At 44.6% G+C, this 22,245-nt stretch overlaps 1 protein-coding gene across 1 annotated transcript in view; it reads left to right on the top strand.

Moving 5' to 3' along the window:
* LOC141116664 (NACHT, LRR and PYD domains-containing protein 3-like) overlaps positions 1-22,245 on the top strand; it is a 213,150-nt gene that overhangs the window by 120,206 nt on the left and 70,699 nt on the right. Inside the window, exon 4 of the mRNA XM_073609056.1 lies at positions 599-664. Within this exon, the coding sequence (XP_073465157.1) occupies positions 599-664 (66 nt within the window). The remainder of the gene's footprint in view (positions 1-598; positions 665-22,245) is intronic.

Raw genomic sequence — 22,245 nt, 5'->3', positions numbered from 1 at the left:
GGGATCAGGAAGGAATTGTTTCCCCTGCTGGAGCAAATTGGATCATGCTTTGCTGTTTTTTTGCCTTCCTCTGCATCAACTGTGGGTGTAGGATTGTGTATATGGGATTGTATGTTTTTTAGGTTTTTTTTAACTGCATGGACTTATGTAATATATTGCAGTGAACATACACAAACGCACCTCAATATACTGCAGTAAACATGCACTAATGCACCTTAATATACTGCAGTAAACACGCCCTGAAACACTAAACTATAAAAATGAATGGTCGCACGACACTCACACTGCACTATCACTATTTTCACTCTACACTGTAGCACACTAACTTGCTACTAGCAATGAACAGAGCCCTTTTCTATCTCTCTCCACTCCAACTCTATTCCTTACACTTATTCAGAACAAAATCTTAATCAGATCACTACTGTATATTTATATATGGCCAGAATATAGAGAACTTTAATCTGACATGTTACATGTAACATAGGATTCATTATATTCTGCTGCTTGGACATAATTGTAATGTGTAGCTTGGTGTATGTGAAAGGTCGGCTTCAATCATACATGACTCAGAGCCATCATCTTATATTTCTCTCTATAGGTGAGGGTCTGCCAGATCAGATTCTGCTGGATGAACTCGGACATTCCCTGACTCCGGAGCTGAAAGGTAAATAAAACCCGTAGTGTATCTATCACAGGAATCACTTTGTGTAAGGTGCGGAGATTATTCTGCAACCCCAGTGTCATATGCGAGGATATGAATAAGGCCAGATAGCTTAACTCGCCTTCCTATCAAAGCACAACAAAGTCCTTTAACTTTCTTAACTTTATTTGTGAAATAACAGCAGAGAGTTTGTAGATGAGTTTGTAGATGTTGCAGGGTGTTAAGAGAGAGTTTCTCTATGTGGAGTGCTTATCCAGGGAAGGAGGTAAAAAACAGAATGCTTATTGCAAGGTTTGCCAGCTTGTACTTACAGAGTCTTCCATAAGTGAAAAAGACCAGAGGTCTGGCTAAACAGGAAAAGGAACAGGGAGAAACCAACTAATGAATTTAGACAGGGAGAGTGGGCTAATCCATTCTCTCTACCAGAGAATTGAAAGGTTACTATGGCAACCAGACTCTAGTTGATCAGAAAAGTAAACACTGTGAAAAGAGAGACAGGGCAAACAAACTAGGGACTTTTGTTCCATGATACTCCCCGTCTGGTATCTGGAGATACCACTATTACTAACTACGTGGTACATATGTGAAAACAAAACAACAGTTCATAACATCATGTACACATAATAATGCAATATCAAGTCTCCAAAGTCCCTTCCAGCAATTGAGGCCAGCGGGGTGCACTGTTCGGGATGCTTGAGAGCACCACAATGCCTTTGAAGATTCCCAGAATGGGTGTTCAGTCCTTTTCTTTGTTATAGTCCGCTTTGGCCATTAAAAGGATGGTTTCTGTACTGGGCTTTGTAAAGATTTTCACAGTCCCTTATCGGACAATTTTTACTTCGAGTTTGCGGACCTTCCCATCTGCACTAGGGATGGATTTAATGATGAGACCTATAGGCCACTCGTTTTGCAGCACCTGCTTGTCTCTTAACAGAACAACATCTACTTCTTGAATGTTCTGTTTGACAGCTTGCCATTTGTGACGTTCCTGAAGTGTGACAAGATATTCGCGCCTCCAACAGTCCCAAAAGGTGCCAGCGAGGCACTGCACCTGTCTCCATTGGCATTTATACAGGTTTTTTTAATTGAAGTCCCCGACTGGAGTGGGAATGTCACCTATCTTCTGTGTGAGGACAGTTCAAAACCCCCCCAAATGACCCCATTTTGGAAAGTAGACGCCCCAAGCTATTTGCTGAGAGGCATGTTGAGTCCATGGAATATTTTATATTGTGACACAAGTTGCAGGAAAGAGACAAATTTTTTTTTTTTTTTTTTTGCACAAAGTTGTCACTAAATGATATATTGCTCAAACATGCCATGGGGATATGTGAAATTACACCCCAAAATACATTCTGTTGCTTCTCCTGAGTATGGGGATACCACATGTGTGAGACTTTTTGGGAGCCTAGCCACGCACAGGACCCCGAAAACCAAGCACCGCCTTCAGGCTTTCTAAGGGCGTAAATTTTTGATTTCACTCTTCACTGCCTATCACAGTTTCGGAGGCCATGGAATGCCCAGGTGGCACAAAACCCCCCCAAATGACCCCATTTTGGAAAGTAGATACCCCAAGCTATTTGCTGAGAGGTATAGTGAGTATTTTGCAGACCTCACTTTTTGTCACAAAGTTTTGAAAATTGAAAAAAGAAAAAAAAAAAAAATTTTCTGGTCTTTCTTCGTTTTCAAAAACAAATGAGAGCTGCAAAATACTCACCATGCCTCTCAGCAAATAGCTTGGGGTGTCTACTTTCCAAAATGGGGTCATTTGGGGGGGTTTTGTGCCATCTTGGCATTTTATGGCCTTCAAAACTGTGATAGGCAGTGAGGAGTGAAATCAAAAATTTATGCCCTTAGAAATCCTGAAGGTGGTGCTTGGTTTTCGGGGCCCCGTACGCGGCTAGGCTCCCAAAAAGTCCCACACATGTGGTATCCCCGTACTCAGGAGAAGCAGTTGAATGTATTTTGGGGTGCAATTCCACATATGCCCATGGCCTGTGTGAGCAATATATCATTTAGTGACAACTTTTTGTAAATTTTTTTTTTTTTTTGTCATTATTCAATCACTTGGGAGAAAAAAAAAATATTCAATGGGCTCAACATGCCTCTCAGCAATTTCCTTGGTGTGTCTACTTTCCAAAATGGGGTCATTTGGGGGGGTTTTGTACTGCCCTGCCATTTTAGCACCTCAAGAAACGACATAGGCAGTCAAACTAAAAGCTGTGTAAATTCCAGAAAATGTACCCTGGTTTGTAGACGCTATAACTTTTGTGTAAACCAATAAATATACGCTTATTGACATTTTTTTTACCAAAGACATGTGGCCGAATACATTTTGGCCTAAATGTATGACTAAAATTGAGTTTATTGGATTTTTTTTATAACAAAAAGTAGAAAATATCATTTTTTTTCAAAATTTTCAGTCTTTTTCCCTTTATAGCGCAAGAAATAAAGACGGCAGAGGTGATCAAATACCATCAAAAGAAAGCTCTGTTTGTGGGAAGAAAAGGACGCAAATTTCGTTTGGGTACAGCATTGCATGACCGCGCAATTAGCAGTTAAAGCGATGCAGTGCCAAATTGTAAAAAGTGCTCTGGTCAGGAAGGGGGTAAATCCTTCCGGGGCTGAAGTGGTTAACCTCTTCTTCCTCCCCATCCTGCCTTATTATAGGGTTAGGGGTCTTGACTGTTTTAGGCTGAAATGTCTGGGTGTAGAGCTGTCACATGCCTATCACTGTTACACTCGGTGCATTTTATGGCTTCTTTACATTCCTTGGATAGATGTCCCGTAGAAGCACAGCATTTAAAGCAAGCTCCCAACTCTCATAGTAAGTTTTTGCGTTCCTCTATGGATTTAATCCTGAACCCGATGCACTTGTTAAGCGGATGTGTTTTTTTATGTATGGGACATTCTTTGTTTATGTCTCTCTGCTTCTGGACTCCAGCATCCGACTGGTCAGGGCTTGTGTGGGTTGTGGGGGACATGTCCGTCCTGCGAACTGAGAGGGATGTTCTAGCACTGCCATGTGTTGCCGTTGGTCTTTCATCCTTCAGGTTACTTGTACTGAGTGTGGTCTGTGCACCCACAATGAAGCTTGGATCATTCTCTGTGCAGGCTGCTTTGCGAATGAAGCTCAAGAAGAAAGAGAAGGGGGGTAGGTGACCTGCTTCTCCCTTTTGTATTTGGAGCCTTGCAAAATTCATCTTTCTTGGAGGTTGTAGGGTAGCTGCTCCAAGATTGGTCTCACTCCACGAGCGGAGTCCAGGACGTTGAGGCCTGTTAGGGATTGATCTGTTCTTGCAGACTGCAGCTCCTGCAGCAAATCCCTGAGTTCTCGTAACTTTGTGAAGTCTTTGGCAGTAATTCTGGGAAAATTTTCGATCCTCTTGAAGAGTGCATCTTCAACTGACTCTGGGCTACCATAGCACTCCTCTAGCCTTTCCCATACTAAGTCCAGACCTACTTGGGGGTGGTTCACGTTGGCTGCCCTGAGAGTCTTAGCATGTTCCACGGATTCTTTCCCCAGCCATTTGGTCAGCAGGCTGAATTCCTCCCTGGTAGAGAAGCCCAGACTCTTAATAGCGTCCTTGAATGTGAACTTCCATATCCTGTAATTCTCGGGATGGTCGTCAAAGTTGGTGAGTCCCGTCTGCACCATGTCATGCCGGATCATATACTTCCCCATGTCGGTCAGGCCTGATACATTGGTGTGCTGATCTTGTTCTGTCGTGGTTCCCTGGAAGGGTCTTGTGATCGCCTCTTCTTTGATGCAAGTGTTTGATGATTGCTGGCCAGTGTGTATAGCTGTATCTCTCTGTGTTAGTGCAGCCACATGGCGAGCCTGTTGTGGTGCATTCATGAGCATATTGGCATGTGGATGATTTCTTTGACTGCTGTTATCCCAGGCACTTAGTAGCCTTGGAGGAACAGCGTCTTCTCTCGGGTCTAGCAAGTCTTTGGTGTCAGATATGTCGCCCTCACTGCACTGAGATGCACCGGTGTTGAAACAGAGAAGGCTCCTCACATTATCTGCCGTACGACTGCCTGCAACCTCTGGCAGCATCAGGTCGTACTTTTGCTCCCCGCCGTCCAGTTGCACAGCTGCTTCCAAGACTTCGGCCTGGGCTATGGCGGCTGCTGCGTCCTCTTCCTTACTTAGGGCTTCTAAGGTTGCATCCAATTCAGCCTTTTTACGTGAAGGGCAGTGACTGCTTTGGCGGCGGCTGTCTGCTCCTCCTCTTCTATCCATGCTCTCTCAGCTCTTATGACTGCCTCTTTCTGGGCATATTTGGCCCTAGCACATGCAGCCTCTGTGGTGGCTCGAGCCTTGATAGCACTTGTGCTTGCACTGGATGCATTTGACTGCACTGATTTGCCTGACCTTGAGGAGTGTCTGGATGTGCTACAGCGCAGTGACACTGTCTCCAGGAGGAGCTCCTTTCTTTCTTTTTACGCTTTTGTGATGGCTTTCTCCACAATGCCTTCTTGCTCCAGATCGATCGCTTTTTTCAGGTCACATTATTGCAGGCTGTCGTTTGTGTTCGTTCTAGTCAGATAGGTGAAGTAAGTCTGTGACAGTGCTACGTAACGTCTATGGCATGACTCAATCTGAGTTATGCTTTGCATAATCTGTTCTTCTTGACTGGTAGCACCTGTGGCATTACATATTTCAAATATTGTGTCTTCCCAAGCCCTTTCTAACTTGGCGCAGTGCGTGTCAATGTTAGCTTCATAATTTTCATGGGCCTTTTGTGTATGAGTGATTGTTTGTTTAGGCACTGCGCCTTCTTGCGTTGCTCGCAGTTCTGTAATGGTCTCAGTGTCCAAGTTATCACTGTCCTGTGCGGTGTCTAGTGTCTGCCATGCTGCTGGTGTGTGTAGGTCTTTAGCCAGCGTGTGTGGCGTGCGGTCTGTTACCTAGTCAGCGATGGGCGACAGTCTCGGATGTTGCCTTTCAGTGTCCTGTAACAGTCAGCATAGAGGTAGCTGAACTCACAGGTATCCTGGTGCTTGACCCTTATCCTGGCAGCTGAATGGTGGCATGCGCAGGGGTAGGTAAGATGGCTGCTCCTCACTGTTATGCCCTGTACACACGATCGGACATTGATCGGACATTCCAACAACAATATAAATGTTTTTTTTCCGACGGATGTTGGCTCAAACTTGTCTTGCATACACACGGTCACACAAAGTTGTCAGAAAATCTGATCGTTCTGAACGCGGTGACATAAAACACGTACGTCGGGACTATAAACGGGGCAGTAGCCAATAGCTTTTGTCTCTTAATTTATTCTGAGCATGCGTGGCACTCTGTGCGTCAGATTTGTGTACACATGATCGGAATTTAACTGATCGGATTTTGTTGTCGGAAAATTTTATAGCCTGCTCTCAAACTTTGTGTGTTGGAAATTCTGATGGAAAAAGTCCGATGGAGCCCACACACGATCGAAATTTCTGACAACACAATCCGATTGAAAATCGGACTGTGTGTACAGGGCATTACACTATGCTGAGAGAGGATTCCTGAAAGACAGAATTGTTGTAAGGTTGCTTGCAGTCCCTTTGTCAGAGAGCTCTGTCACTGTTGCTTGTTCCTAGCATAAGGACTGTGTGAAGCTGGAGCTTTCTGTGCTGTTTTTCAAAGCACAGCAATCTGTTTTTTACTATTTTGCAACCCCAGTGTCATATGCGGGGTTATTATGGCAACCAGACTCTAGTTGATCAGAAAAGTAAACACTGTTAAAAGAGGGCAAACAAACTAGGGACTCTTGTTCCATGATAGAGATGGTGTAATAATTACACTTCTTTTGTACCATCTACTCCACTGAGGGCTTCTAGATCTGAATCTTTAGAAATTATAATGATGATCTATGTACACCGATTATACTGGATCTGGGGTCTGTCTTCTTTTACCAGGTTCATAGTTCTTGAACACTAAATTGTATTCCATTTTATTCTATGGCCAGAAGCTCATTGCAGGAAATGGATCTATAAAACATGTTCTTACCAATGGACTACTGTATTGCCCTTTAAAAACTGTAGCCTGCCAACTTCATATGTCAAAATGCTTCTATCTGTGTGAGGTATTGTGACATCATAACCCAACAGATGTGTTTGTGAATAACACTATATGATCACCATGTCAGAGATTTCATAGTGATCACAGGACTGGGAATCATGATGATTTGTTCCTGAATGATAGAGGAGATTTGGATGTCACTTAACAACTTCAGCCCCGGACCATTTGGCTGGCCAAAGACCAGAGCACTTTTTGTGATTCGGCACTGCATCGCTTTAACTGACAATTGCACGGTCGTGCGGCGTTGCTCCCAAACAAAATTGACGTCCTTTTTTTCCCCTCAAATAGAGCATTAATTTTTAATTTTTGCTATAATAAATATCCCCCAAAAAATATATAAAAAAACATTTTTTTTCCTAAGTTTAGGCCGATACGTACTCTACATATTTTTGGTAAAAAAAAATTGCAATAAGCATTTTTTGATTGGTTTGCGCAAAAGTTATAGCATCTACAAAATAGGGGATAGTTTTATGGCATCTTTATTAATAATTTTTTTTTTACTAGTAATGACGGCAATCAGCGATTTTTATCATGACTGCAACAACATGGCGGACAGATCGGACACTTTTGGCGCTATTTTGGGACCATTCACATTTATACAGCGATCAGTGCGATTAAAAATGCATGGATTACTGTGTAAATGTGACTGGCAGTGAAGGGGTTAATCACTCGGGGGCGCTGCAGGGGTTAAGTGTGTCCTAGGGAGTGATTCTAACTATGGGGGGAGGGGCTATGTGTGTAACGACACTGATCACTGCTCCCGATTACAGTGTCCTGTCACTAGGCAGAACGGGGAAATGCTTGTTTCCATCAGCATTTCCCTATTCTTCTTCTCCGTGAGACGATCGCGGGTATCAAGTCCGTGGGATCCGCGATCACACTCACAGAGCTCGCCGAGCTCGCGGTGCACACGCGCGCCCGCAAACCACTTCTTAAAGGGCAACGTACAGGTACGTTAATATGCCTGTATGTGCCCTTCTGCCGACGTATATCGGCGTGAGCCGGTCGGCAAGTGGTTAATAATCAGGAACATACAAAGATGTACATTCCTAGTTCTCATTTGTAATATCACTTAAAGTGGTTCTAAAGGCTTTAAGGCTACCACTTTGTTTACCTTCTTGCATTCTATGAAGATAAAGGAAGATTTCTCTTATGTTCATTGACGGCCTCTTCTTTATCCATGACCAAACAGGGTTTTATAGCAACACCTACAGGAGTAGAACACAAGGCAGAAAAAATGTTGGCACCTCCTATGGACAGTCTTCCCTGGACTTAAAACCCCTTCTCTACTATAAGCTTCCAGTCATTGTGCCTAGTGCCAGCAGTATGGATGTATTGTTTTATGCTGGGACTTGTGGTCTTATAGCTTTCTTATTTTTTCCTTTTCTTTTCCTGGGATTTTTTCATGTGGAGATCTTCTATCAACAGTCGGGTCACCCCAGTTTGACCAGTGAGAGCACACAGACTGCTAGCTCTGCTCTCAGTCAACAGCGACTATGCCCCATCCTGGACTGGGGTGGCCAGTGAGTTAAATGTCTTATGTGGACACATAAGACTGGGCACCTATAGTCTGTGTCACAGTGTTACCCCTGGCCGACAACCCCCCACTTCAGTGGAGAGGAGGATCTCTGGGTCCAGCATAGGTTCATATGGCTGCTATGTGGCTATTTTTGGCCGACAGCTATTTTCCCAGAGCCACAGCCACCATTTTACCTTCTCTTTTGGAGACATCCTGCATTTGCCATGCTCAGCAGCCATTTTCCCTAAGACCAAGTGCCAGTATGGGCTGAGAGAGCTGGCTCAGGGTGGTCATGAATCACCATTTTCTTGTAGCTCACAGCAGTGGCCTTCCCTTGGCTTCTGAGGGTCAGAGGATGTGGAAGTGGTCCCTAGCACCTGGTGGTGGAGTCCTGAGTTGTACACAGTGGCAGAGACACGTTGCTGACTTCTGGTAGCATATGGCAGCCTGTGGTGAGTCCTCCCCTGGTATCCCTCTATCTTGCTCTCTGCTGGGCAGCCTGGGGGTGGTCTCTTTCCTTTACCTTGGGGTCCCTAGTTGCAGCAGCACCTGTCAGGTAGTGCTGTCCCTATGGAGTCTCAGGGGCTTGCTACCCCCTGGACCCCCTCCTGAAGGTGGCAGTCCTGTTCCTGTAGACGTGCTGATGGATAATCTCACTTGTGGATGTGGCTGTTGCATACCTTGTGTCAGAGCCTGACATGTAGAGGGAGGCCTCTCATACAGCCCCAGCTCTAAGAATACTGATGTTGCTACAGTGCCCGTGATAGCATGGGGGGAACCTCCCTTCCCTGTTACTGTGCTCTCCACCAGGGTGGTTAGTGGCTCCTAAGCATTCCAACATCAGGCATCTGTTTCTCAAGTTTTTTTTTGTAAATCACTGTAAAATCCCTTTCTCTGAGTTCATTGATGGACACAGCACCCACCCGTCTATGGAGTTTTCTCCTTGACACTGCTTGTGACTGACTGGAGGCCTATAGCAGAGAGGGAGTTTAATACCCAGAGAGGACTGTCCATAGGAGGTGCTATAAAACCCTGTATGGTCATGGATAATGAAGAAGACACTGTGTCCATCAATAAACTCAGATAAAAGGATTTTACGGTAACAAAAAATCTAGATTTTTGCGTACTTCATGATATTTGTGCATCAAATAGTAACTGATTTTTTTTTTATGTATCTATGCATTGAACCTGCTTTGATTAAAGCAGTTAAACACAGCTCACCTGTTATGATGTGAATAAGCCCCAGCGTTCATAGTCTGGGTACAGGTGCACTTTAAAGTGGTTGTAAACCTCTGAAATGAAAAATTTATAAAGTATATCCCTCTATAGTGTGTACTTGCTTCAGTCCAAAGCACTTAACTGGATTTCTGTCTGCTGTCTGAGGCTGGGTTCACATATGAGGCTCACAGCAGGGGTCCGGTGCGTCCTGGTTCACTGTTTCAGGTCTGATTTCAGCCTGAATTTTGGGCCAAATTCAGACCTGAAACAGACCAAAAGATGCACATCATTCTTCTGCAATAGCTCCTGCTAATGTGAATTCCCCACATTCAATTTGCAATGGTGTGAACTGAGCCTCCTTCCTCTTCTATCTGCATCAATCACTTCTGACAGTCTCTAACATGATACCACAGAATCCCAGGAGGGGATGACTCCACCCCCATAACACACCTCAGCTGTTTATGTCTCCCTATGTGTTTGTGGAGAGGGGGTGCTTACTCTTTCCACTCAGGTCTCAAATTGCAGTCAGCTATTCTTTTTATGCTGTGTAATGCAGTGACATCAGATTCCTACCACTTTCCTTCTGGAACTGACAAAAAGCTTTTGTTCTGTGTGTTTTAGAAGGCTGTAGAGAAGATTGGGCAGAAGATAAACAGGTACAACTTGTTGGACATACAACAACTTTCAGCTTAGCCTATTGACTGCAGTTTACAAACAGGACACTAGATGTCGCTAATGCTCAGTGATATGCTATGCTATGCATTTTTCTATGATGTGTTGTATTTCCTATACATAGTGTTGTACTTGTTGGTTTCTTTTTCCTGTCTGTGTACTTCTTACCAGTTATGTTTCAATAAAGAAGCCAGTTCATGTTACTCCAAAACGTCTGATCTGAATTGACTCCACTGCACCCAGCAATCTTACTCTGCAACAGGTTATGGGCCCAGTGTCCGGATAAAGTTACATAACCAGGTGCGGCCCAGGCAGAACAAAGCCGGGAGACAGTGTGACTGATGCGGAGATCGGCATAAGGAAGTTTTCCAGTGACATCTCCTATATACAAGTAAGACTGTTCATATATAAAGGAAGAAATGAAAAGATGGCCGGAAACTCAGAGCTTAAACTCTCAGTGGCCAAGCTGAAAAATGACAATTATCAGCTATGGAAGTTCAAAGTGGAAATGCTATTATCCAGAGACGAATTGTGGGAGGTTACCACCACAGAGAGGACACAGGACAATAATCAGGACTGGGACAAGAAAAACAGACAGACACGGGCCACCATAAGTTTACTAGTGGAGGATGATCAGCTCATTCATATACGTCATGAGGACACAGCGCATGTGGGACTCTTATGCTAAACAAAAGGTCAAAACCATAATCAATGATCCATGGGAAGGAAACTGGAATGCCACATTTAAAACGACAGGCAACAATAAATGCCAAGGCTGGTGCATCGATTTGGGGGCAACCAGTCACATGACGAGTGATAAAAGTTTCTTCACCTAACTTGATCTGAACAACAAAGAAACTATTTATCTTGCAGATGGAAGCAAAATACATGCAGAAGGATATGGGCATGGAACCCTTGTATGTCCGGATGATGCAGGACACAATTTAGTCATACCAGTGAAAGATGTGCTTTATGTTCTTAATCTAGAAGGAGGACTCTTATCTGTGAAGCGTCTAACAGCCACAGGACTCACTGTAAAATTCCAAGGTGACAAGTGTTCTATTCTAAACGGCAAACAGACAATAGCAAGTGCCAAGCTGGATGATCATCTATATTACCTCGACACATTGAAGGAAAAGGTGAGACTATGTACACACAAGCACAATGACTGTATACATATATGGCACAGACGTCTAGGTCACAGACACCCAGAATGCATACAGGAACTACAAAGGAGGAATCTGACAATGGATCTAACAGTATCCCCTTGTCCAGTTACTGTTAAGTGTGAATGTTGCATTAAATCCAAAGCTACAAGAGCAACACTTCCAAAAGTCAGTCAGAAGAGAGCTTCAAGACCACTTGACTTAGTTCACAGTGACGTGTGTGGTCCCCTAAACCCACCTACACCTGGAGGCAACAGGTACAAAGTGACTTTCATAGACAACTATTCAAGATACACAGTCACCTACCTAATGCAACACAAGAGTGAAGTTTTCGACAAATTACAAGACTATATAATAAAGACCAATAACAAGTTTCAGAGGAAGCCTCTTATACTTCGGAGCGATAATGGAGGTGAATTCACAGGAGGTAAGATACAAGAGTACTTAAGACAGAATGGAATAGAACATCAAAAGACAGTCCCGTATACACCAGAACAAAATGGAGTAGCTGAAAGAAAGAATAGAACTCTGACTGAAATGATCAGATGTATGCTGACAGACTCTGGACTACCACAAAAATACTGGGGTGAGGCAGCTATGACAGCTACATATTTGCAGAACAGACTTCTTTCCAGAACAGTGGAGAAAACCCCATGTGAACTATGGCACAATGAGAAGCCAAGTGTAAAACGCCTAATGCCCCGTACACACAGTCAGATTTTCTGATGGAAAATGTCCAATCAGAGCGTGTTGTTGGAAATTCCAACCGTGTGTGGGCTCCATCGGACATTTTCCATCGGATTTTCCGACACACAAAGTTTGAGAGCAGGATATAAAATTTTCCGACAACAAAATCCATTGTCGGAAATTCCGATCATGTGTACACAAATCCGACGGACAAAGTGCCACGCATGCTCAGAATAAATAAAGAGATGAAAGCTATTGGCCACTGCCACATTTATAGTCCCGACGTACGTGTTTTACGTCACCGTGTTTAGAACGATCGGATTTTCCGACAACTTTGTGTGACCGTGTGTATGCAAGACAAGTTTGAGCCAACATCCGTCGGAAAAAATCCTAGGATTTTGTTGTCGGAATGTCCGAACAAAGTTCGACCGTGTGTATGGGGCATAAGAGTTTTTGGATGCAAAGCATTCAGCTACATACCTGAAGAAAAACACACCAAACTCCAGAACAGAGCGTTTGAAGATATCTTTGTTGAATACAGTGACAATGTCAAGGGTTACAGAATCCTAAATCCCAAAACAAACAAGGTTACCATTAGCAACAGCATAACTTTTGTTGAAGATTTAAGAGACAATGTAATGACAACAGTAGAAGCAAGAATAGAAGAGAAAACTGACATTGACCAGCCCATCTCTGTAACTTCCGAACAAACAGTTAAAGTGAGTGCAGACTCAACCAGTACTGAAGAACAGACACAAGAAGGCTCAGACACAAAAACGAGATGTTCAACAAGAGAAAACAAAGGTAAACCACTTATACGTCTCTCATACAAAGCAAGTACTGCCAGTATCAACGAACCTGCAAGCTGGGAAGAAATATCTCAGCTTTCAGAACAAGAAGCAAGTAAATGGATAAAGGCTGCTGAGGAAGAGATAAAATCAATGCATGACACTAAAACATGGACACTTACAGAACTACCACCCGGAAGGAAAGTCATAGGCTGTAAATGGATTTTTAAAGTGAAATACAATGCAGATGGCACAATTGAACAGTACAAAGCAATACTAGTAGCCAAGGGCTATTCTGAAAAATACAGAGAGGATTATGATGAGACGTTTGCACCAGTTGTCAAGCACACTACAATACGGATTTGCTGACAGTAGCCGTCATAAGGATAATGCAAGTGAAATATTTTGATGTGAAAACCGCGTTTCTACATGGCGATTTAACAGAAGAAATTTACATGAAACAGCCGCCAGGATTCAAAGATGAACAAAGGTCAGGCCTAGTGTGCAAACTTCGCAGGAGTATATATGGTCTAAAGCAAGCAGCCAGAGCGTGGAATATAAAAATTAATGAAGTGCTTATACATCAAAACTTTCTAAGGAGTAAAGCAGACCCCTGCTTATACACAAAGAGGTTGGCAAACAGATGGGTCTATATTAGGGGTGCAACGGATCAAAAACTCACGGATCGGATCGATCCTCGGATCAGAGTCATGGATCGGATCATTTTCGGATCAGCAAAAAAAAGCAAAAAACACACAAATCTTGTTACACCCACCGGAGTTTTAGATTTAAAAGCTATTTTCAACACAAAACTGAGCTTATATGCATAAATACAGTATTTGTAGATCGGACAGACTGTTTAGATGTTAGATTTTAAAAGCAACAGCAAACTTGTTGACCTTACATGGTTGCTAATGTGACAGAACACCTCTGATTTTCACATTTAATGTTAAATGTGAAAATCAGAGGCGTTCTGTCACATTAGCAACCATGTAAGGTCAGCAGGTTTGCTGTTGCTTTTAAAATCTAACATCTAAACAGTCTGTCCGATCTACAAATACTGTATTTATGCATATAAGCTCGGTTTTGTGTTGAAAATAGCTTTTAAATCTTAAGCTCCGGTGGGTGTAACAAGATGTCCGCTTGCCCCCTTCTCACTCTATCATTACTGTACTGTGCAGGAGTGTGGGGTGTAGCAAGATGGCGGCGACAAAACGTCACTTCCTGTCGAGACAGCGGCCGCTTCCGGGTGTACCAAGATGGCCGACACTCCGGAGCTAGGCCGAAGCCGCGGCCTTTCCTATGGCCGAGGCCACAGAGTGCTCCGTGGATCACGGGTGTGCCGATCCGCGGAGGTTGATCCGTACGGATCATGGATCGGCGACGATCCGTTGCACCCCTAGTCTATATGTTTATTTATGTGGATGATATCCTGATTTGCTTTGAGCAAGAAAGGGATGAAGCAGAAATACTGGAAAAACTAAATCAGCACTTTGACACCAAAGACCTTGGCAACATAAAGAATTACCTCAACATCCAGATCGAGAGAGAGGAAGATGGCAGCTTTCTTCTGACCAAAGGCACAAAATACTAGAAATAATTGAAACATTTGGAATGTAAGACGCCAAACCAGTAAAGTCTCCCATTGAAACCTACTACCTAAAGGAGATGAATTGTCAAGATAACCCATTACCTACTAATACTCAATACAGGTAAGCAATAGGGAAATTGCTGTATCTTACTACTGCTACAAGGCCGGACATTGCAGCAACTGTTGGAATCCTATGCAGAAAGTTTTGACGCCAAGTAAAAAGGACTGGAATGCTGTAAAGCGAATCATTCGCTATCTTAAAGGGACTTTGCACTACAAGTTAAAGTTACCAGCAAGTGATGAAAGGACCTAAACAGGATATGTGGATGCTGACTGGGCAGGAGACACCAATGACAGAAAATCTACCAGTGGCTACTTATTCTTTCCATCAGGTGGTGCCATCAGTTGGACTAGTAAAAAGCAACTCTCTGTTACACTGTCGTCTACTGAAGCAGAATACGTTGCTGCAGCGCAGGCAAGCCAAGAAGTCAAATGGCTGAGGCAGCTATTAATAGACTTGGGTCAACCACAGTTGGGACCAACAGAAATCTATGAGGACAATCAAGGATGCCTTGTACTTGCACACATGGAAGGAGTTAATTCAAGAACCAAGCAAATTGATGTAAAGTTCCACTTTCTTAGAGATCTTCAAGAGCAAGGTCTTCTTGAGTTACTTTATTGCCCAACTGAAGATATGACAGCAGATATGTTTACAAAGCCCCTGACCGCTGAAAGACATTCAAGGCTTACAAAGAAGATAGGTTTAACAGACTAAGCCTTAGCTGTTGAGAAGGGGTGTTGGAGATATAAAGACTTTCAGCTTAGCCTATTGACTGCAGTTCACAAACAGGACACTAGATGGCTAATGCTCAGTGATATGCTATGCTATGCATTTTTCTATGATGTGTTGTATTTCCTATACATAGTGTTGTACATGTTGGTTTCTTTTTCCTGTCTGTGTACTTCTTACCAGTTATGTTCCAATAAAGAAGCCAGTTCATGTAACTTCACAACGTCTGATCTGAATTGACTCAACTGCACCCAGCAATCTTACTCTGCAACACAACTTATATAGGAATATTTGTTTAATCTCTGTGTATATGTAAGAGTTTACAACCACTTTAAACTTATATTTATCTTATAAAGGTGTGTTATATGACTCAGAGAGAGAGACTTAAGTAGAATCTACTAAATGAACAAAAATATATTGCTTAGAGGAGAAGTATGGGAATGCAAAAAAAGGTAGTACATGTTACCCTCATACCTGAATTGCATTTCTTTCTTTCCCCAGTCCTTTAGTGTTTGCAGTATAGTCTTTTGAAGAGTCCAGAATCAGCCTCTAACATTCTCTCTCAGTTCAAAAGTTTCCAGGGGGTGGATACTGCTCCTCAATCCAGCCCCTCCTTCAGTCCCTCATTCTCTTGGATATGTGGGTGTGCTTGGTGAAGAGGTTCACACCCAAGCTGCTATCTAGAGCAAGCACGTTCTTCACATGACTCTGTTTCCATGGCAGCGTGTCCCCAGCTAAAACCCGGAAGCAGAGGCAGCGTGACACAAACAGTGAAGTGTTCTCACCTCCCAGCAGCAAGCCTCCAACATCTCCTTCAGTGGGCTTTGTCATTCCTGTGTCCTACAAATTCCCTCCACCCTTCCCCTCACTCTGGGTAGTTCAAAGTCTGTGTCAGTGTCTCCTCCAGCCAATGGGGGAAGAGTGTCACCGAGTCATCCCCATCCCCTGTACTCCTATAAAGTCCCATCATCCCCATCCCCTGATTTCCTATACAGTCCCATCATCCCCATTCATTGTACACCTATACAGTCCAATCATCCCCATCCCTTGTACTCTTATACAATCCCATCATCCCCATCCCCTGTACTCCTAGCAGTGTAAAACCGGCCTAAGCATCTATACATGGAAGGCTCCATGACCTCAATCACATAGAACAATCTGAATAGCCAATAAAATCACAATATTGGCTCTAATTGCTTTACAGTAAATGCAGGCAATGCTGACAAAAGCCAGTGTTGTATTTTACTTTAAAAATGTATTATTTGCATTATCATTTTAGCAGGAAAGTAGAATATAATATACTGTACAGAGCACTATCACCAGGGCCACTGATAGAAAACATGGGGCCCGTACAGCCAACCTGACGGTGCTCCCTTCAGCCCCACCCTGGTCCTGCCCCTGGCCCCTCCTCCAGCCCCACCCTGGCCCTGCCCTTGGTCGTGCCCATGGTCCCTCCTTCAGCCCCACCCCTGGCCCCTCCCCAGAAGGTCAGAGACTGCAGACATAGTACAGTAGACAGTCAGAGACTGCAGACATAGTACAGAAGATGGTCAGAGACTGCAGACATGGTACAGGAGATGGTCAGAGACTGCAGACATGGCACAGGAGATGGTCAGAGACTGCAGACATGGTACAGGAGATGGTCAGAGACTGCAGACATGGTACAGGAGATGGTCAGAGACTGCAGACATGGTACAGGAGATGGTCAGAGACTGCAGACATGGTACAGAAGATGGTTAGGGATCGCAGACATGATTGATTCAGGAGATGGTCAGAGACTGCGTTTATGGCTGAACCCAGTGTACAAGTATATAGTATCACAGGGCTGATCCACTCTATTTAAACCATCTCTGCAAGATCAAGTCAGTGATTTTCCTTTGAAAGCACAACCAAGTGACAGAAGACAGCATCACATCCAATTCCCAAAATACAAATTTTCTTACAAACAGTGAACTGGTCAGGATTAGTGGAGGACAGTAACCAGTTAATGGGGCTGTGAAGTTTCTAGCCTGATCCAGCAGTAAATCCTCCAAAAAACAAACAAACAAAAAAAAACATCAAACAATCTGTAGAGCACACACAGAGATCTGGCTAAATAGCTGATTATAAGCTGAAATTGTTTACAGCTGCTGCAGAGTCTTCCAGAGATCGTCTCAGTGTGATCAGGCAATGTGCAGGTCAGGTTAGGCAGATTTAAAAAAAAGTAACCAACAAGACAAGAGGGAGGGGAGGCTGATCAGTAACCTGTACACTACCTGATCACATAGATATTTGGAAGACACTGCAGTCGGCCAGCAACATGTTACTGTGCTCCCAACAATCCTGTTTCCATTCAGCCACAGCTGTGTGTCCCGCAGAACCTGTATTGCTACTGTAGTCATACCTCCGTGTGTCTCCCTCCTTGCTCCCCCATTGAGCCCCACTCCAGCACTGTTTACAGTCAAATGTGAGTGGCTGGAGGGGAGGGAAACACTTTTTTTTAATTACTTTGCATTTTTTCATTCACTGTTTATATTGCCTGCCCCCCCCCTGCTGGCCGGGCCAGTTGTACTGGCTTATCAGCGGCCCTGACTGTCACTGACTTCTACACTCACTAATGCCTGCTGCTTTCCTGAATGTGTGCAGAGATCGTTCTGTTTGCAATAGGGGGGAGGGGAGGAGGAGAACAGCTCTGTTTGTTGTATTAAACTCGGGAATAGGGATGAGCTTCGAGTTCGAGTCGAACTCATGTTCGACTCGAACATTGGCTGTTCGCAAGTTCGCCGAACACCGAACAATTTGGGGTGTTCGCGGCAAATTCGAATGCCGCGGAACACCCTTTAAAAGTCTATGGGAGAAATCAAAAGTGCTAATTTTAAAGGCTTATATGCAAGTTATTGTCATAAAAAGTGTTTGGGGACCCAGGTCCTGCCCCAGGGGACATGTATCAATGCAAAAAAAAGTTTTAAAAACGGACGTTTTTTCAGGAGCAGTGATTTTAATAATGCTTAAAGTCAAAAAATAAAAGTGTAATATCCCTTTAAATTTCGTACCTGGGGGGTGTCTATAGTATGCCTGTAAAGGGGCGCATGTTTCCCGTGTTTAGAACAGTCTGACAGCAAAATGACATTTCGAAGGAAAAAACTCATTTAAAACTACCGCGGCTATTAATGAATTGCCGGTCCGACAATACACATAAAAGTTCATTGATAAAAACGGCATGGGAATTCCCCACAGGGAAACCCCGAACCAAAATTAAAAAAAAAAAAAAATGACGTGGGGGGGTCCCCCTAAATTCCATACCAGGCCCTTCAGGTCTGGTATGGATATTAAGGGGAACCCCGGCCAAAATTTAAAAAAAAAAAATGACGTGGGGTTCCCCCTAAATTCCATACCAGACCCTTCAGGTCTGGTATGGATTTTAAGGGGAACCCCGCAACAAAAAAAAAAAAAAAAACAGCGTGGGGTTCCCCCAAAAATCCATACCAGACCCTTATCTGAGCACGCAACCTGGCAGGCCGCAGGAAAAGAGGGGGGGACGAGAGTGCGGCCCCCCCCTCCTGAACTGTACCAGGCCACATGCCCTCAACATTGGGAGGGTGCTTTGGGGTAGCCCCCCAAAACACCTTGTCCCCATGTTGATGAGGACAAGGGCCTCATCCCCACAACTGTGGCCGGTGGTTGTGGGGGTCTGCGGGCGGGGGGCTTATCGGAATCTGGAAGCCCCCTTTAACAAGGGGACCCCCAGATCCCAGCCCCCCCCTGTGTGAAATGGTAAGGGGGTACTTACCCCTACCATTTCACTAAAAAAGTGTCAAAATAGTTAAAAATGACAAGAGACAGTTTTTGACAATTCCTTTATTTAAATGCTTCTTCTATCTTCCTTCATCTTCTTCATCTTCTGGTTCTTCTGGCTCTTCTGGTTCTTCCTCCGGCGTTCTCGTCCAGCATCTCCTCCGCGGCGTCTTCTATCTTCTTCTCCTCGGGCCGCTCCGCACCCATGGCATGAGGGGAGTCTCCCGCTCTTCTCTTCATCTTCTTCTTCATCCTCTTCTCTTCTTCATCTTCTTCATCTTCTTCTTCTTCATCTCTTCTTCCTTCTTCATTTCTTCTCCGGGCCGCTCCGCAGCCATGCTGGCATGGAGGGAGGCTCCCGCTGTGTGACGGCGTCTCCTCTTCTGACGGTTCTTAAATAACGGGGGGCGGGGCCACCCGGTGACCCCGCCCCCCTCTGACGCACGGTGACTTGACGGGACTTCCCTGTGACATCACGGGGAATGCCACAGGGAAGTCCCGTCATGTCCCGTGCGTCAGAGGGGGGCGGGGTCACCGGGTGGCCCCGCCCCCCGTTATTTAAGAACCGTCAGACGAGGAGACGCCGTCACACAGCGGGAGCCTCCCTCCATGCATGGATACGGAGCAGCCCGCAGAAGAAAATTAAGAAGAGAAGATGAAGATGAAGAAGATGAAGAAGATGAAGAAGATGAAGAAGAGAAGAGGATGAAGAAGAAGATGAAGAGAAGAGCGGGAGCCTCCCCTCATGCCATGGGTGCGGAGCGGCCCGAGGAGAAGAAGATAGAAGACACCGCGGAGGAGATGCTGGACGAGAACGCCGGAGGAAGAACCAGAAGAGCCAGAAGAACCAGAAAATGAAGAAGATGAAGGAAGATAGAAGAAGCATTTAAATAAAGGAATTGTCAAAAACTGTCTCTTGTCATTTTTAACTATTTTGACATTTTTTAGTGAAATGGTAGGGGTAAGTACCCCCTTACCATTTCACACAGGGGGGGGCCGGGATCTGGGGGTCCCCTTGTTAAAGGGGGCTTCCAGATTCCGATAAGCCCCCCGCCTGCAGACCCCCACAACCACCGGCCACGGTTGTGGGGATGAGGCCCTTGTCCTCATCAACATGGGGACAAGGTGTTTTGGGGGGCTACCCCAAAGCACCCTCCCAATGTTGAGGGCATATGGCCTGGTACGGTTCAGGAGGGGGGGGCCGCACTCTCGTCCCCCCCTCTTTTCCTGCGGCCTGCCAGGTTGCGTGCTCGGATAAGGGTCTGGTATGGATTTTTGGGGAAACCCCACGCCGTTTTTTTTTTTTTTTTTTGGCGCGGGGTTCCCCTTAAAATCCATACCAGACCTGAAGGGTCTGGTATGGAATTTAGGGGGAACCCCACATCATTTTTTTTTTTAAATTTTGGCCGGGGTTCCCCTTAATATCCGTACCAGACCTGAAGGGCCTGGTATGGAATTTAGGGGGACCCCCCCACGTCATTTTTTTTTTTTTTAATTTTGGTTCGGGGTTTCCCTGTGGGGAATTCCCATGCCGTTTTTATCAATGAACTTTTATGTGTATTGTCGGACCGGCAATTCATTAATAGCCGCGGTAGTTTTAAATGAGTTTTTTCCTTCGAAATGTCATTTTGCTGTCAGACTGTTCTAAACACGGGAAACATGCGCCCCTTTACAGGCATACTATAGACACCCCCCAGGTACGAAATTTAAAGGGATATTACACTTTTATTGTTTGACTTTAAGCATTATTAAAATCACTGCTCCTGAAAAAACGGCCGTTTTTAAAACTTTTTTTTGCATTGATCCATGTCCCCTGGGGCAGGACCCAGGTCCCCAAACACTTTTTATGACAATAATTTGCATATAAGCCTTTAAAATTAGCACTTTTGATTATTCATGTTCGTGTCCCATAGACTTTAACGGTGTTCGCGTGTTCGAGCGAACTTTTTTCCTGTTCGCATGTTCTGGTGCGAACCGAACAGGGGGGTGTTCGGCTCATCCCTACTCGGGAACGAGCAGGGAGCCCAGAGCTGATGTCATCACATAGATGACAGGTAGAGGGTGGATCCAGACTCCCCATTGTCAGTATGACACTTCAAGAAAGTCTGCAAACCCTCCCACAGGTAATTAATGCTATTTTAACAGAAACGGTGCACTTCTCAGAGGGCAGGAAAGATTTGTAGATACTAGCAGCTCATAAGGATTAGGATTAAGCAGAAAAAAGGAAACCCATATTTCTCTTTTAAACAAACAAGGAAAATCAGGTCCAAGGTTCAAGACAAACAATCAAACTTTAACCTTTTTACAATCACCACCATATATATTATAGCCATGGCAGTGGCGTTACTAGGGTTGGTGTCACCCATGTCTGCCAACTATAGTCCCCTTCAGTACAGACCACCCTCCCTCGGTACAGACCCCCCACTAAGTACAGACCCCCTTTCCTCAGTATAACCCCCCCACTAAGTACAGACTCCCTTTCCTCAGTATAACCCTCCACTAATTACAGACTCCCTTTCCTCAGTATAACCACCCATTAAGTATAGACACGCCCTCTGTGTGGACCCCCCATCAGCTTATACCCCCCTCTGTGCAGACTCCCCCATCAGCATAGACCCCCCTCAGTGCAGACCCCCTCCATAAGCATAGATCCCCCTCAATGCAGACCCCCCTCCATAAGCATAGATCCCCTCAGTGCAGACCCCCCTCCATCAGCAGAGACCCCACTCAGTGCAGACCTCACCCTCCATAAGCATTGACCCCCCTCAGTGCAGACCCCCACTCCATAAGCATAGACCATACACTGTGACAATCCGGGGTGATTAAGCTCTAGTGGTGCATCCGAGTTGAAGAAATCGTGTAAGTCCCGACTGCATTTTCAAAGGCATGGCAGCCCATTTTTGTTCAAAAATAAACATCAGATTCCCTTGCAGCACTATTCAGCATTACAGTCCTGCTTCAGAACAACCAGCATTCAGCCTTCCTGGCTTAAAACATAGCACTCCTGCTCAGGCTTTACACCTTAGGCCTTGGTCTGTCTTGGTCTGTCTTCCCCAGACCTGACATTTTTTTAGCTTTGTGCTTCCACTGGCTCCCTCCTGACTCCTAGGCCAGAACTTCTGTCTGCCAGGGGGAGCTGTCTCCATAGATGATGAAGTACTCGGTGCAATAATATACAATCTAATATATCCTATATAACTATTGCACCCATGTATTAATTTGTCTAATCCCTATAGTTGATATTCTGTATGAGTCTGATAAGCACAATGATATAACAAACGACTCTGCTTAGTAAACAAGTTA

The sequence above is a fragment of the Aquarana catesbeiana genome, linkage group LG13, assembly GCF_042186555.1.
Source record: "Aquarana catesbeiana isolate 2022-GZ linkage group LG13, ASM4218655v1, whole genome shotgun sequence".
NCBI lineage: Eukaryota > Metazoa > Chordata > Amphibia > Anura > Ranidae > Aquarana > Aquarana catesbeiana.
Note: the sequence above shows the minus strand (reverse complement) of the source record. Positions and strands in the feature narration are given on the sequence as shown.